Source organism: Cherax quadricarinatus, chromosome 16 (assembly GCF_038502225.1).
Source record: "Cherax quadricarinatus isolate ZL_2023a chromosome 16, ASM3850222v1, whole genome shotgun sequence".
Classification (NCBI taxonomy): domain Eukaryota; kingdom Metazoa; phylum Arthropoda; class Malacostraca; order Decapoda; family Parastacidae; genus Cherax; species Cherax quadricarinatus.
The window spans coordinates 47959226-47977379 of record NC_091307.1 but is presented as its reverse complement, the minus strand read 5'-3'; the positions used below and the strand labels follow the sequence as shown (position 1 = coordinate 47977379).

Below are 18154 nucleotides of genomic sequence, written 5' to 3'. Positions count from 1 at the left end.
CAGGTTGGACTTACCATTGCCTGAGTGTAAATCATAGTGGCAGGTTGGACTTATCATTGCCTGAGAGTAAATCATTGTGGCAGGTTGGACTTATCATTGCCTGAGAGTAAATCATTGTGGCAGGTTGGACTTATCATTGCTTGAGAGTAAATCATTGTGGCAGGTTGGACTTATCATTGCCTGAGAGTAAATCATTGTGGCAGGTTGGACTTATCATTGCCTGAGAGTAAATCATTGTGGCAGGTTGGACTTACCATTGCCTGAGAGTAAATCATAGTGGCAGGTTGGACTTATCATTGCCTGAGAGTAAATCATTGTGGCAGGTTGGACTTACCATTGCCTGAGAGTAAATCATTGTGGCAGGTTGGACTTGCCATTGCCTGAGAATAAATCATTGTGGCAGGTTGGACTTATCATTGCCTGAGAGTAAATCATTGTGGTAGGTTGGACTTGCCATTGCCTGAGAATAAATCATTGTGGCAGGTTGGACTTACCATTGCCTGAGAGTAAATCATTGTGGTAGGTTGGACTTGCCATTGCCTGAGTGTAAATCATTATGGCTGGTTGGACTTATTATTGCCTGAGAGTAAATCATAGTGGCAGGTTGGACTTATCATTGCCTGAGAGTAAATCATTGTGGCAGGTTGGACTTAGCATTGCCTGAGTGTAAATCATTGTGGCAGGTTGGACTTACCATTGCCTGAGTGTAAATCATTGTGGCAGGTTGGACTTACCATTGCCTGAGTGTAAATCATTGTGGCTGGTTGGACTTATTATTGCCTGAGAGTAAATCATTGTGGCAGGTTGGACTTATCATTGCCTGAGTGTAAATCATTGTGGCAGGTTGGACTTACCATTGCCTGAGTGTAAATCATTGTGGCTGGTTGGACTTATTATTGCCTGAGAGTAAATCATAGTGGCAGGTTGGACTTACCATTGCCTGAGTGTAAATCATTGTGGCAGGTTGGACTTACCATTGCCTGAGTGTAAATCATTGTGGCTGGTTGGACTTATTATTGCCTGAGAGTAAATCATAGTGGCAGGTTGGACTTACCATTGCCTGAGTGTAAATCATTGTGGCAGGTTGGACTTACCATTGCCTGAGTGTAAATCATTGTGGCAGGTTGGACTTACCATTGCCTGAGTGTAAATCATTGTGGCTGGTTGGACTTATTATTGCCTGAGAGTAAATCATAGTGGCAGGTTGGACTTACCATTGCCTGAGTGTAAATCATTGTGGCAGGTTGGACTTACCATTGCCTGAGTGTAAATCATTGTGGCAGGTTGGACTTACCATTGCCTGAGTGTAAATCATTGTGGCAGGTTGGACTTACCATTGCCTGAGTGTAAATCATTGTGGCAGGTTGGACTTACCATTGCCTGAGTGTAAATCATTGTGGCTGGTTGGACTTATCATTGCCTGAGAGTAAATCATTGTGGCAGGTTGGACTTATCATTGCCTGAGAGTAAATCATTGTGGCAGGTTGGACTTATCATTGCCTGAGTGTAAATCCTAGTGGCAGGTTGGACTTATCATTGCCTGAGAGTAAATCATAGTGGCAGGTTGGACTTATTATTGCCTGAGTGTAAATCATTGTGGCTGGTTGGACTTATTATTGCCTGAGAGTAAATCATAGTGGCAGGTTGAGTGTAATTTGTCGTTCTTGGCTAAATTTACGATTTCCAGAATGCTCATGATTTTACCTAGTTAGACATACTGTGTATTGAACGCAGATCATAATACTTAACTCGACTTTCCTTTCTCTAAATGTCAATGTTTGTCCCTTGTTGAGCATATAATTCCCTGTGTGCAAATCATCATTCATTGTTGGACATCTGTTCCCTTACTGTTAATGATAATTTCTAGTTGGACTTACTTTCCTGCTAACCATTCCAACCATGCCACTCCAAGTCCCGTCTTCGTGCTTCAAGCCCCAAGATCCGTCAGGAGGCCTCACATTCACGTATCTAAACGCCTCATGTAACACAAACATTCCTATAAGATACTATTCACTAAAAGAAGCTTCTTCAAGATTCCTATTACCATAGATTTTCTTATTTCTCTGCAAGATATTATTTATATCTCATTCAATATATTTTATCCAGTTACTTTAAAAATTACTACCAATAATCAGCCAAGAAATAGTTAATAATATTGGGTATTGCACTCTTGACATGAGTAACTCTTGAGCAGAGAATATATATAATATGAAAATCAATTTAAGGGAAAATTTTAAAACACAAATTGCACAGAAAAATAAATTGAAAAACAAAATTGTCCCAGCGCGTCTCGTATTCTTATTCTCTTGATAGATAGATAATAGATAGATAGATAGATAGATAGACAGAGAGAGAGAGAGAGAGAGAGAGAGAGAGAGAGAGAGAGAGAGAAAGAGAGAGACAGAGAGACAGAGAGAGACAGAGAGAGACAGAGAAATTAAATGTAATTATTTTACTCAACTTACGAAAAATTTTGTGCCTTTGCCAGCAAGTCCATGAGTTTTGAGACAGGACCCGTGAATGTGATTTTGTGCCCGTCTTGGAAATCAGAGTTTTCTTTCTTAATTAACTTGTTAAGAGGATTATCTTCACTCACAGCTGTTAGAACCGGACGCTCTAGAAAACTAGAATTGATTTAATGTATAACAATAGACTAAATCGAAAATATTGTTTGATACATTAATACAGTGCTTTTATACACCCCGGTAATCATGATAAAAGAAAAGCAAATATTTTTTTGTCAAGACAAATGTAACGATATAGATGACGAAATTAAAAATTTTGAAATGCAATGAAAATTATTAAATATTAAATACAGAGTAAGAGAATGACAATATTAGTTTAAAAAAAAAAGCTGGATATATTGTTTGGCAAATGATGTGTTGAAGATGCCATAGATTTTTTTTCTTTATCTATTGCATGATTTCGTCCAAAATTTTATCATACATTCTAATAGCATGAAAGTGTATAAGGGAAAAGTTTCATGAAGATTATGCCAAAAATTAATAAAAAAATAAAAGGAGTAATTTTTTTTTAAGTGCAACAAATCTATCTCCATATTAAAATATTGGAATATTAAAGTAATTTTAATTACTAACAAATAATGACGCAATGCCAAGTGGATTTTCCGATGAACTAAAATTATAATTATATAAGTATTTTGTAATCCCCACAAAAATCAGAGTTGTCTCAACTATTTTTGATTAATATTTTCCTAATACGCCTATTACATGCAAAACGAGAAGTTATTTTTGCCAACATTTTAACAACGGCTTGCAGAATAATGACCCTAGAATAGTTATTGTAAAACTCAAAATGATTCTTTCATAATTAACGAATTTTCAGTTACAAGTATTAGATTTGTATGTATAAGTCTAAACAACTAATGTCATTACCTCGTTTACTATAATTGTGATAACTTTATAATTATCATACAAAGATGAGATATTCTCCAAAACGTTGCAAGATATAAGAATTATTATTTTACCGAGCTTTACTTATTTACCGTTTTTTTTTTTTTTTTTTTTATTTTGGTGAAGGCCTACCGCAGTTGTCAGCAACTTTCCCTTAAGATTTCCACTCTGCAAAACATTTGTGAAGAATGAACAATTTAAAGAGCGCAAATGTGATAAAAATGTTAATACCCTTTCTCCTCTATTGTTCCAGTCCTTAAAAATTCTGAGTAATACATTCACTAGTCTAGCTGCAATGTCAATAGTCTCGAATTATGGAAATTACTGAACCGGTCAACCAGGACTTGGAACTTTAATAATAATCTCAAATTAACATTTACAGAAAAGGAAAGAGAAATATGTTAGCTATGCCAAAGCAACAGACATTGAATATACAGGTCTAGGTACAATGATGGAGTCTTGTAGTTAGATCTTTAAATCAGTTTCATCATGCCTTGGTGGGAGACGGAGGCTGCATTGAATATATATATATATATATATATATATATATATATATATATATATATATATATATATATATATATATATATATATATATATATATATATATATATATATATGTCGTGCCGAATATGTAAAACTGGTCAGTTAGCAAGAACTCATTTAAAATTAAGTCCTTTCCAAAATTTTCTCTTATACTTTGAAAGATATATTTTTTTTCATTAATGTTAATGTAATTTTTTTTAATTTTACACCAAAGGAAACTTAGAAAACTTACCTAACCTTGTTTTAGCAAGAGCAATTTATTTTAGCCTTACCCAACTAAATATGTTTTAGATTTGTTTACAGTAATTTAATACTAAATAAACACAGTGAAATATATTTTTTCGTTAGGTTCAGAATGATTTTGGCGAAATTATTGCATACACAAATTTTCGCTTGTCCTATATGGCAAGATGAACGTTGCTATTTAAGCCAAGATCGCAAGTTCTGCCTAGTCGGCACTACATATATATATATATATATATATATATATATATATATATATATATATATATATATATATATATATATATATATATATATATATATATAATGTATATATATATCACACCTAGAAAACTTGTCAGGAAAAAGCATGAGGTACGAAGTGAGAGTTAGCCTTTGACTGCCGTCCCAGGTGGCAACTTTCAGCCACAGAGATTGCTGGGTAGTGTACGGTAACCTCACATACACACTGCATCTGTAATGGAACAGTTGGTGTTAGTTTTCATCCTCACAGGTGAGTATCAACCTAATATTAAAAAAAATTAGTTGTGATGAAAAATAAAAAAAAATAATAATACATTGAAGATGAACTTTCATGTCTCAGTCAAGGGTGACGTGACCAATGCAAGAAAAATAATTCATTGAATATACTGTATATAAACAAAATATTAAATACATGTATATTTTAGGAAGAACTACAAAGCTCATACGTATCTGAAAACGAAAAATAAATATAAAATTTTCTTAAATTATTAGAAACAAAATGTCACCCATATGCTATTGTTCACCTAGTCGAAATTAAAAAAAAATTATTTATGTACTTCTACATTTTAGAAAATACTTTTAAAAAGTGAATCATTAACATTAAGACGCTTAGTCTCGACGTTGAGTCCTTCTTCACAAATGTTCCTTCTGATGATATTTTCAGTTTTCTTAGAGTGAAGGTCACTGAAGGGTTGCTTCATCTTATTCATACTGATGTCTATCTTGAAATAATTCTCCTTCGCTGTTGCTATGGGCTCTCGTCCACCCCCTGTTATTGATAACGTTTATAAGGATCACTTTGAAATTGATCTACTTCCCTCTGACGCCTCTAAGTAGATGACATCTTTGCTCACTGGCCAAAATGACTCTAGTCTATTTCAACCATTTCTCGACGCCCATAACAATCTTTCTTCTTCTATCAAGTTAAAGGCTGAATAGGAATCTAACTCCTTCTTTCCAATCCTTGATGGACATGTTCATCGCTCGGCTTCAGGTTTTTCATTTTTCCGTTTATCGCAAGCCTATGCACAATGGGATGGATTTTCACTATTTTTCTTACCATGCTCTGTCAAGAAAAGTTCTCTTATTTCTCGCTTTCTTCCTGCCCTCCTGGTCTGTGACCCTCAGTTCCTTGACTCGGAATTTCCATTCTTCAAAATTCGTTCTCTCGTCTTTGTTACCATTCCGATTTCATAAACTCTGCCTTCTCACGGGCTAAACGTACTCTCCCAAACTCTGAACACCTGTGAAATCTCCTGAGCTTTGCCGTCCTTATAATCCCAGTCTCTGAACTCTTAGCAACTTTCTCCAAGTCCATAGATATAAACACCCTTTGTAGCAAACTAGTTCGTACTTCTCCTGCTATTGATGTTCACAGAGTCTACTCAGATATCCATTTCATCTTGTCCTCTCCAACACTTTGGATAAACTGGCCGCTCTCTTTCTGACAGAATTTAAGAGCACGACACAGGTGTTAGACATGGTGACACAAATAATGTTTTTTTCTATCATGTTGGAGATCACAGTCATCCTATGGACTGCTCCTCTGTCAAAACTGTTTATTCTTCTTCAGGACTACATAGACGTTGTTGTGTTGAAGGAAACCTTGTATACAACTTTCCTAATATGAAACAGTCCTGGCTTTCTCTCTGCAGATGTCTTCCTTTACAATTACATTGTCAAATGCTCTAAACTTCAGTACACTCTAGATCTAACCTGACCTTTACATCATTCTCTCCTTGCCCCTTCTCCTTTCATATATATATTTTAACTTTCCTTTCTTTTGCGTATGAGTGTTTTGTTCTGTGTGTTTTTCTCGCTTCTGTGTTTATCGTCCACCGTCGTGGGTCATTAACTCTCTTGCAGTTTTTTTTCTTGCCCGTAGACTTCCTCAACTCGTACTGCCATTTCTACTACTGCTACGATTACCTCGCTTCACTCCATACTCTGATTCTTACACCACTACCACTGTTCACACCACCTACTACTACTACTACTACTACTACTACGACTACTACCACTACTACTAGCTTTACCTGCACTACCTCTTCTTCTATATCTTCTTTCTTCTTTTTATTTTTATTCTTCTTCCTCCTGTTTTTCTTCCGTCTCAACTCTTCACTCGACTATGCACTGACTCCATTACCTTCGTGTGTGTGTATAACTAGTCGGACCGAAACATCGTCATAAGTTTCTTTCTCATATGTGCGAGTTATATGTTGTTCCAGTTACAGCATTGAGTCTATTCTTTATAGATCACATTAGGCAATTTAGGTAAAGGTTAAATTAAAATATAAACAACACGGAAAAGAGGACAAAAATGAGTGTAAAAATTATAGTGGAATTATTCTGTTGAGAATACCTGGTAAAGTGTATGGTAGAGTAATCATTTAAAGAATTAAGACTAGCAAGGTGAGCAGGATAGCAGATGAACATGGAAGCTGAAGGAAGGGTAAGGGGTGTGTAGACCAAGTGTTTGCTGTGAAATATGTGGATAGGGCAAAGAGTTTTTTGTCGCATTTATAGATTTGGAAAAGGCGTATATGGTGGATAGACGGGCACTGTGGTAGATGTTGCTAATGTATGGAATAGGGGTCTTTACGAGGATAGTGAGGCTCAGGTTGGAATATTTAGGAGGAAGGGAAATTATTTTCCAGTAAAAGTAGGCCTTAGACAGGAACGTGTGATGTCACCATTAATGTTCAACATATTCACAGATGGAGTAGTAAGAGAAGTGAATGCTCGGGTGTTGGCAAGGGATGTGGGGTTACAAGATGAAGACTCTAACGGAAAGTGGGAGTTATCACAGATGCTCTTTGCTGATGACACTGTTCTTTTGAGAGATTCTGAAGAGAAGTTGCAGAGGTTGGTTGATGAGTTTGGTAGGGTATGCAAAAGAAGGAAATTAAAGTGAATATAGGAAAGAGTATGGTGATGAGGATAAAAAAAGAATAGGTAACGGAAGAGCATGGAAAAGGTAAAAGTATTCAGATATTTGGCAGTGGACGAGTCAGCAGAGGAGTCTATGAAAGATGAGGTAAATCACAGAATTGACGACAGGAAAAAGGTGAGTGCTGCACTGAGAAGTTTGTGGAGTCAAAGAACTTTATCCAAGAAAAATAAGAGGCAAATGTATGAGAGTATAGTTATACCAACGCTCTTGTATGGGTGTGAGGCATGGGTTGCGAATGCTGCAACAAGGAGAAGGCTGGGCAATGTGTGGTGTGAATATAATGCAGAGAATCTGTAGTTTGGTGATTAGGGGGTGTGGGATTGCCAAAACTGTTAATTCAGAGGGTTATGGAGGGGTGAATGAGATGGATTGGACATGTAGAAAGGATGGAACGAAATAGAATGACTTCGAGAGTATACAAATCCGTAGTGGAGGGAAAACTGGGAAGGGGTCGGCCTAGGAAAGGTATGAAGGAGATACTTGGACTTCAAGCAAGCCTGCGTGAACGTGTTAGATGGAGCAAATGGAGACAAAGGGTTTTTAGGACTTGACGTGCTGTTGGAGAGTAAGCAGGATAACATTTATTAAGGGATTCAGGGAAATCGGCAGGCAGGACTTGTTTCCTGGAACTTGTTTCCAGGAACTTGTTTCCTGCACTCTGAAGGAGGGGTGTTAATGTTGCAGTTTAAAAACTGTAGTGTAAGCTCGCCTCTGGCAAGACAGTGATGGAGTGAATGATGAAAGTTTTTCTTTTTCGGTCCACCCTGCCTAGCTGGGAAACGGCCAGTGTGTTAATAAATAAAAAAAACTAACAAGGAATATCCACTTTTCTCTATAAAATACCTGGAGCTGTCAGAAGTGTTCTCTACGATGACCATCATTGAGTTCGTCATGGAGAAGGTCGAGTGGAGGAACTGCAGCTTCTGGAGGGGTAGACGAGTGATAACGAGGAGTCTCGTTGACCACACCAGGAGACGACCATTGAGGGACCACTCATCGAAGGCGACGAGGAAATCTGTGTCGTCACATACTACGACCACCATTACGCACCATGACACCTGCCGCAGCTATTAATGGTAGCTGTCGTAGCAATGGGACCCTCCCACTTGGATAATTTTATTTACTCACCTTAGTAGTGTTGCTACCTACCTGGGTCGGTATTTTTGAGAGTGACATTGCCTTTCAGCAATAAAGTAACAATATAATCCTAGCTAGTAATAATGAAAGTTTATTTCATGAATTTAAACATCAGTTAAAGTCAAGCAAAGAAGTATAAATGCAGTGATATCACTCTGAGGAGAAGTCAAATGTGGTGCTTTCCAAGGACTTAGTTTGGATCTTTTATTTGTATTCCACATTATGGACCTTGACAAAGAAATACAAAACATCAATATATTCGTTCATCACAAAGAATGACCGACTTAAAAACTAAGTCGGGACGGTCACAGATGCAATATGAAGAAAATAGAAGTCAGACTGTTGGGAATGAAAATTACACTCTTATCTTACTGAAAATGACCACACAGGATTTGACTGTTGAGAGCGGAAGCCTTATATATCTCCAGAATGACCAAGAACAGCGTTAAGTTTATAACATAGGGTAAAACTAGCATTACTATTATTATTATTATTCATTTTATAAGCTAAACCCACGTATGTCATTCAGCGCAAGACGTGGTGGAGTCTTGATTCTCAGTCTGCTGAGCACCTGCTTGTGCCTCAATATTAGTGATTCTAGAGTGACATACCTGACGTGCTTGAGCGACCGCCCAGGACAACTGTGGCACTGTTAGATTAGCGTGTTGACCATCTAGTGTCACCTCAAACACTGCCACACCCCAGGGAGCTACTGATGCCTCCGTTAACTATAAAAGTGAAGATTATATAACTTTTATATCTTAATATATTGTTTAAATATTTGTTTTAATTTTATTTAAAAAAATGTTGCTAGCACATGTTTTACTTACCATAATGAAGCTGCTGGAAGAGAATCTACCGTCAGTGAAGAAGATGACGGAACACTGATCATGTTTAACAGATCTCGTCACTGCTTGTAACACCTCAGTCACTTCTATTGAAGATTCGTGAATAACTGTAATTATTGAAAATAACTTTTATTTATTTCACTCATAAGAAGTTAGGTATTAATTGTTTATAACAAAAAAGGCACAATACCGTGACTGGAACGATAAACAAATAACCCGCACATAAAAGACAGAAGCTTACGACGACGTTTCGGTCCGACTTGGACCATTGACAAAGTCACAGTGTGACTTTGTAAATGGTCCAAGTCGCACCGAAACGTCGTCGTAAGCTTCTCTCTTTTATGTGCGGGTTATTTGTGTATTAATTGTTTGGTTATGAATTACAAAGACTGTGAGTGAAGAGACTACGGTCCTGTGCACTATTTACATCAAAAAATTCTAACGAGAACATTAACTGAACCTCACTACTCGGATGTGGATTAATTTTAATAAACATTTTAGGAGTAACTCAGTTGACTCTCAGATAATGTATCCAGATTTTTATTCATATTTCTTTTTTCCACATATTATTATAAAAATTGTGAAATTTAGAATTGCCAGGAAACTAGAGTAATATGAATAAACTTTATGTTAACAAAAAATATATGTGTTTCAATTACAAATTTTTCATGAACAAGAGGAATGCCAATCAGGAGAGATTAAGATAAAAAAAATCGTAATAAACATGGTTTCTTAATATATGTAATTTCGATAATTCATTGCCTGAGCTTTTCTTTTTCTTACTGTTGATTAGAAAGTAAAACAAATTTCAGGTTGAATGAACAGGAACATACAGATTAATATATATATATATATATATATATATATATATATATATATATATATATATATATATATATATATATATATATATATATATATATATATATATATATATACTTACACTTAGGTCACACTACACATACATGTACACATTTATTTATACACACTTATTACTTTTCCTTTTATATCCATGGGGAAGTGGAATAAGAATCTTTCCTCCGTAAGCCATACGTGTTGTAAAAGTCAACTAAAATGCCGGGAACAATTGGCTAGTAACCCCTTTTCCTGTAAAGATTACTAAAAAGAATAAGAGGAAAATTGTCAAAGTAGGAAGTCTGAATGTGCGTGGATGTTGTGCAAATGATAAGAAAGAGATAATTGTGGATGTTATGAATGAGAAGAAGCTGGATGTCCTGGCTTTAAGTGAAACAAAGCTGAAGGGGGTGGGAGAGTTTCAATGGAGAGGAATAAATGGGATTAGGTCAGGGGTTTCAAATAGAGTTAGAGCTAAAGAAGGAGTAGCAATAATGTTGAAGGATAAGCTATGGCAGGAAAAGAGGGACTACAAATGTATTAATTCAAGGATTATGTGGAGTAAAATAAAGATTGGATGTGATAAGTGGGTTATAGTAAGTGTGTATGCACCTGGAGAAGAGAGAAGTGTAGAGGAGAGAGAGAGATTTTGGGAAATGTTGAGTGAATGCGTGGGAGTTTTGAACCAAGTGTGAGAGTAAAGGTGGTTGGGGATTTCAATGTTAAAGTGAGTAAAAAAGTTATGGAGGGAGTAGTAGGTAAATTTGGGGTGCCAGGGGTAAATGTAAATGGGGAGCCTTTAATTGAGCTATGTGTAGAAAGAAATTTGGTAATAAGTAATACATATTTTATGAAAAAGAGGATAAATAAATATACAAGGTATGATGTAGCACGTAATGAAAGTAGTTTGTTAGATTATGTATTGGTGGATAAAAGGTTGATGGGTAGGCTCCAGGATGTACATGTTTATAGAGGGGCAACTGATATATCGGATCATTATTTAGTTGTAGCTACAGTTAGAGTAAGAGGTAGATGGGAAAAGAGGAAGGTGGCAACAACAAGTAAGAGGGAGGTGAAAGTGTATAAACTAAGGGAGGAGGAAGTTCGGGCGAGATATAAGCGACTATTGGCAGAAAGGTGGGCTAGTGCAAAGAGGAGTAGTGGGGGGGTTGAAGAGGGTTGGAATAGTTTTAAAAATGCAGTATTAAAATGTGGTGCAGAAGCTTGTGGTTATAGGAGGGTGGGGGCAGGAGGAAAGAGGAGTGATTGGTGGAATGATGAAGTAAAGGGTGTGATAAAAGAGAAAAAGGTAGCTTATGAGAGGTTTTTAGAAAGCAGAAGTGTTATAAGAAGAGCAGAGTATATGGAGAGTAAAAGAAAGGTGAAGAGTGGTGAGAGAGTGCAAAAGGAGAGCAGATGATAGAATGGGAGAGGCACTGTCAAGAAATTTTAATGAAAATAAGAAAAAATTTTGGAGTGAGTTAAACAAGTTAAGAAAGCCTAGGGAAAGTATGGATTTGTCAGTTAAAAACAGAGTAGGGGAGTTAGTAGATGGGGAGAGGGAGGTATTAGGTAGATGGCGAGAATATTTTGAGGAACTTTTAAATGTTGAGGAAGAAAGGGAGGCGGTAATTTCATGCACTGGCCAGGGAGGTATACCATCTTTTAGGAGTGAAGAAGAGCAGAATGTAAGTGTGGGGGAGGTACGTGAGGCATTACGTAGAATGAAAGGGGGTAAAGCAGCTGGAACTGATGGGATCATGACAGAAATATTAAAAGCAGGGGGGATATAGTGTTGGAGTGGTTGGTACCTTTGTTTAATAAATGTATGAAAGAGGGGAAGGTACCTAGGGATTGGCGGAGAGCATGCATAGACCCTTTATATAAAGGGAAAGGGGACAAAAGAGATTGTAAAAATTATAGAGGAATAAGTTTACTGAGTATACCAGGAAAAGTATACGGTAGGGTTATAATTGAAAGAATTAGAGGTAAGACAGAATGTAGGATTGCGGATGAGCAAGGAGGTTTCAGAGTGGGTAGGGGATGTGTAGATCAAGTGTTTACATTGAAGCATATATGTGAACAGTATTTAGATAAAGGTAGGGAAGTTTTTATTGCATTTATGGATTTAGAAAAGTCATATGATAGAGTGGATAGAGGAGCAATGTGGCAGATGTTGCAAGTATATGGGATAGGTGGTAAGTTACTAAATGCTGTTAAGAGTTTTTATGAGGATAGTGAGGCTCAGGTTAGGGTGTGTAGAAGAGAGGGAGAATACTTCCCGTTAAAAGTAGGTCTTTGACAGGGATGTGTAATGTCACCATGGTTGTTTAATATATTTATATATGGGGTTGTAAAAGAAGTAAATGCTAGGGTGTTCGGGAGAGGGGTGAGATTAAATTATGGGGAATCAAATTCAAAATGGGAATTGACACAGTTACTTTTTGCTGATGATACTGTGCTTATGGGAGATTCTAAAGAAAAATTGCAAAGGTTAGTGGATGAGTTTGGGAATGTGTGTAAAGGAAGAAAGTTGAAAGTGAACATAGAAAAGAGTAAGGTGATGAGGGTATCAAATGATTTAGATAAAGACAAACTGGATATCAAATTGGGGAGGAGAAGTACGGAAGAAGTGAATGTTTTCAGATACTTGGGAGTTGACGTGTCGGCGGATGGATTTATGAAGGATGAGGTTAATCATATAATTGATGAGGGAAAAAAGGTGAGTGGTGCGTTGAGGTATATGTGGAGTCAAAAAACGTTATCTATGGAGGCAAAGAAGGGAATGTATGAAAGTATAGTGGTACCAACACTCTTATATGGATGTGAAGCTTGGGTGGTAAATGCAGCAGCGAGGAGACGGTTTGAGGCAGTGGAGATGTCCTGTCTAAAGGCAATGTGTGATGTAAATATTATGCAGAAAATTCGGAGAGTGGAAATTAGGAGAAGGTGTGGAGTTAAGAAAAGCATTAGTCAGAGGGCAGAAGAGGGGTTGTTGAGGTGGTTTGGTCATTTAGAGAGAATGGATCAAAGTAGAATGACATGGAAAGCATATAAATCTATAGGGGAAGGAAGGAGGGGTAGGGGTCGTCCTCGAAAAGGTTGGAGAGAGGGGGTAAAGGAGGTTTTTGTGGGCGAGGGGCTTGGACTTCCAGCAAGCGTGCGTGAGCGTGTTAGATAGGAGTGAATGGAGACGAATGATACTTGGGACCTGACGATCTGTTGGAGTGTGAGCAGGGTAATATTTAGTGAAGGGATTCAGGGAAACGAGTTATTTTCATATAGTCGGACTTGAGTCCTGGAAATGGGAAGTACAATGCCTGCACTTTAAAGGAGTGGTTTGGGATATTGGCAGTTTGGAGAAATATGTTGTGTATCTTTATTCGTATATGCTTCTAAACTGTTGTATTCTGAGCACCTCTGCAAAAACAGTGATAACGTGTGAGTGTGGTGAAAGTGTTGAATGATGATGAAAGTATTTTCTTCTTAGGGATTTTCTTTCTTTTTTGGGTCACCCTGCCTCGGTGGGAGACGGCCGACTTGTTGAAATATATATATATATATATATATATATATATATATATATATATATATATATATATATATATATATATATATATATATATATATATATATATATATATATATATATATATATATAAGAACATAAGAATGTAGGAACACTGCAGAAGGCCTACTGGCCCATACGAGGCAGGTCCTTATCAAAACGATCTCTACCTAAAGCCACCCAAGAAATAACTCCCGTACCCAATGACACCAATCAAACCCAGCCCCTCCCACTCATATATTTGTCCAGTCTCTTCTTAAAGCTACACAAGGTCCTAGCCTCTATCACCCCACTGGGAAGACTGTTCCACGCATCTACAACTCTGTTAGAAAACCAGTACTTACCTATGTCCTTTCTAAATCTAAATTTATCCAACTTAAATCCATTATTCCTGGTTCTTACCTGGTTCGACACCCTCAGTACTTTATTAATGTCTCCCTTGTTTATGTCCGTCATCCACTTATACACTTCAATGATATCTCCCCTCATTCTACGCCTCTCCAGAGAGTGGAGATTTAAGGCTTTAAGTCTATCTTCATACGGGAGGTTCCTTACACAGTAAATCATTTTAGTCATTCTTCTCTGAAATATATATATATATATATATATATATATATATATATATATATATATATATATATATATATATATATATATATATATATATATATATATATATATGTATATATATATATATATATATATATATATATATATATATATATATATATATATATATATATATATATAAATATATATATATATATATATATATATATATATATATATATATATATATATATATATATATATATATATATATATATATATATATATATATATATATATATATATATATTATCACCTTGGTGGGAATCGGCCAGTGCGATAAATATATATATATATATATATATATATATATATATATATATATATATATATATATATATATATATATATATATATATAAACACTGATCTCTGGCCGAAGGAGACTCGAACCTACGAACCTTAGGACAAGGTACGCACTCCTTTACCAATCTACCCACACTGGACCAATACCTTGGCGTGTAGCATGCGCTACACGTTTGATCCAAGGCAGCCAGCTTTCAGGGAGAAGGCTCACAGCTTTTCATCTCATCCCCTGCATGCATCAGCCTTACTAGAGATTTGAAAAATGCAAGGAATTCGCGAGAGCAGGCGATATATACACAAACACTGATCTCTGGCTGAAGGAGACTCGAACCTACGAACCTTAAGACAAGGTACGCAGTGCTTTACCAATCTACCCATACTGGACCAATACCTTGGCGTGTAGCATGCGCTACACGTTTGATCCAAGGCAGCGCATGCTACACGCCAAGGTATTGGTCCAGTGTGGGTAGATTGGTAAAGCACTCTTGTCCTAAGGTTCCTAGGTTCGAGTCTCATTGAGCCAGAGATCAGTGTTTGTGTATATTTCGCATGCTCTCGCGAATTCCTTGCATTGTTCAAATCTCTAGTGTGGGTAGATTGGTTAAGCACTGCGTACCTTGTCCTAAGGTTCGTAGGTTCGAGTCTCCTTCAGCCAGAGATCAGTGTTTGTGTATATTTCGCATGCTCTCGCGAATTCCTTGCATTGTTCCAATCTCTAGTAAGACTGATGCATGCAGGGGATGAGATGAAAAGCTGTAAGCCTTCTCCCTGAAAGCTGGCTGCCTTGGATCAAACGTGTAGCTCATGCTACACGCCAAGGTATTGGTCCAGTGTGGGTAGATTGGTAAAGCACTGCGTACCTTGTCCTAAGGTTCGTAGGTTCGAGTCTCCTTCAGCCAGACATCAGTGTTTGTGTATATTTCGCATGCTCTCGCGAATTCCTTGCATATTTATATATATATATATATATATATATATATATATATATATATATATATATATATATATATATATATATATATATTTATAGGCCTTAGACAAGGATGTGTGATGTCACCGTGGTTGTTTAATATATTTATAGATGGGGTTGTAAGAGAAGTAAATGCGAGGGTCTTGGCAAGAGGCGTGGAGTTAAAAGATAAAGAATCACACATAAAGTGGGGGTTGTCACAGTTGCTCTTTGCTGATGACACTGTGCTCTTGGGAGATTCTGAAGAGAAGTTGCAGAGATTGGTGGATGAATTTGGTAGGGTGTGCAAAAGAAGAAAATTAAAGGTGAATACAGGAAAGAGTAAGGTTATGAGGATAACAAAAAGATTAGGTGATGAAAGATTGAATATCAGATTGGAGGGAGAGAGTATGGAGGAGGTGAATGTATTCAGATATTTGGAGTGGACGTGTCAGCGGATGGGTCTATGAAAGATGAGGTGAATCATAGAATTGATGAGGGGAAAAGGGTGAGTGGTGCACGTAGGAGTCTGTGGAGACAAAGAACTTTGTCCTTGGAGGCAAAGAGGGGAATGTATGAGAGTATAGTTTTACCAACGCTCTTATATGGGTGTGAAGCATGGGTGATGAATGTAGCAGCGAGGAGAAGGCTGGAGGCAGTGGAGATGTTATGTCTAAGAGCAATGTGTGGTGTGAATATAATGCAGAGAATTCGTAGTTTGGAAGTTAGGAGGAGGTGCGGGATTACCAAAACTGTTGTCCAGAGGGCTGAGGAAGGGTTGTTGAGGTGGTTCGGACATGTAGAGAGAATGGAGCGAAACAGAATGACTTCAAGAGTGTATCAGTCTGTAGTGGAAGGAAGGCGGGGTAGGGGTCGGCCTAGGAAAGGTTGGAGAGAGGGGGTAAAGGAGGTTTTGTGTGCGAGGGGCTTGAACTTCCAGCAGGCATGCGGGAGCGTGTTTGATAGGAGAGAATGGAGACAAATGGTTTTTAAAACTTGACGTGCTGTTGGAGTGTGAGCAAAGTAACATTTATGAAGGGGTTCAGGGAAACCGGCAGGCTGGACCTGAGTCCTGGAGATGGGAAGTACAGTGCCTGCACTTTGAAGGAGGGGTGTTAATGTTGCAGTTTAAAAACTGTAGTGTAAAGCACCCTTCTGGCAAGACAGTGATGGAGTGAATGATAGTGAAAGTTTTTCTTTTTCGGGCCACCCTGCCTTGGTGGGAATCGGCCAGTGTGATAATAAATATATATATATATATATATATATATATATATATATATATATATATATATATATATATATATATATATATATATATATATATATATATATATATATATACATTTTTTTATTATTATTATTATCACACTGGCCGATTCCCACCAAGGCAGGGTGGCACGAAAAAGAAAGATTCCCACCATCTTTCACTCTTTCACTGTCTTGACAGAAGGGTGCTTTACACTACAGTTTTTAAACTGCAACATTAACACCCCTCCTTCAGAGTGCGGGCACTGTACTTCCCATCTCCAGGACTCAAGTCCGGCCTGCCGGTTTCCCTGAACCCCTTCATAAATGTTACTTTGCTCACACTCCAACAGCACGTCAAGTATTAAAAACCATTTGTCTCCATTCACTTCTATCAAACACGCTCACGCATGGCTGCTGGAAGTCCAAGCCCCAGGCACACAAAACCTCCTTTACCCCCTCCCTCCAACCTTTCCTAAGCCGACCCCTACCCCGCCTTCCTTCCACTACAGACTGATACACTCCTGAAGTCACTCTCTATCGCTCCATTCTCTCTACATGTCCGAACCACCTCAACAACCTTTCCTGAGCCCTCTGGACAACAGTTTTGGTAATCCGCACCTCCTCCTAACTTCCAAACTACGAATTCTCTGCATTATATTCACACATCATATTGACCTAAGACATGACATCTCCACTACCTCCAGCCTTCTCCTCTCTGCAACATTCATCAACCATGCTTCACACCCATATAAGAGCGTTGGTAAAACTATACTCTCATACATTCCCGTCTTTGCCTCCAAGGACAAAGTTCTTTGTCTCAACAGACTCCTAAGTGCACCACTCACCCTTTTCCCTTCATCAATTCTATGATTCACCTCATCTTTCATAGACCCATCCGCTGACACGTCCACTCGCAAATATCTGAATACATTCACCTCCTCCATACTCTCTCCCTGCAATCTGATATCCAATCTTTCATCACCAAAACCTTTTTGTTATCCTCATAACCTTACTCTTTCCTGTATTCACTTTTAATTTTCTTCTTTTGCATACCCTACCAAATTCATCCACCAATCTCTGCAACTTCTCTTCAGAATCTCCCAAGAGCACAGTGTCATCAGCAAAGAGCAACTGTGACAATTCCCACTTTATGTGTGATTTATATATATATATATATATATATATATATATATATATATATATATATATATTCATTCATTCATTCATTAAAGAT

The 18154-nt window shown here is 37.4% G+C and overlaps 1 protein-coding gene across 1 annotated transcript in view; it reads right to left on the bottom strand.

Annotated features, from left to right (window-relative positions):
- Window positions 1–17655, bottom strand: part of LOC128688809 (probable glutamate receptor) — a 72384-nt gene extending 54729 nt beyond the window's left edge. Inside the window, exons 1-7 of the mRNA XM_070085671.1 lie at window positions 17619–17655; window positions 9366–9490; window positions 9147–9263; window positions 8242–8465; window positions 4528–4656; window positions 2466–2624; window positions 1878–1968 (exon numbers count right to left, since the gene is read on the bottom strand). Of these exons, the coding sequence (XP_069941772.1) occupies window positions 1878–1968; window positions 2466–2624; window positions 4528–4656; window positions 8242–8465; window positions 9147–9263; window positions 9366–9490; window positions 17619–17655 (882 nt within the window). The remainder of the gene's footprint in view (window positions 1–1877; window positions 1969–2465; window positions 2625–4527; window positions 4657–8241; window positions 8466–9146; window positions 9264–9365; window positions 9491–17618) is intronic.
- Between the last annotated feature and the right edge of the window lie 499 nt (window positions 17656–18154).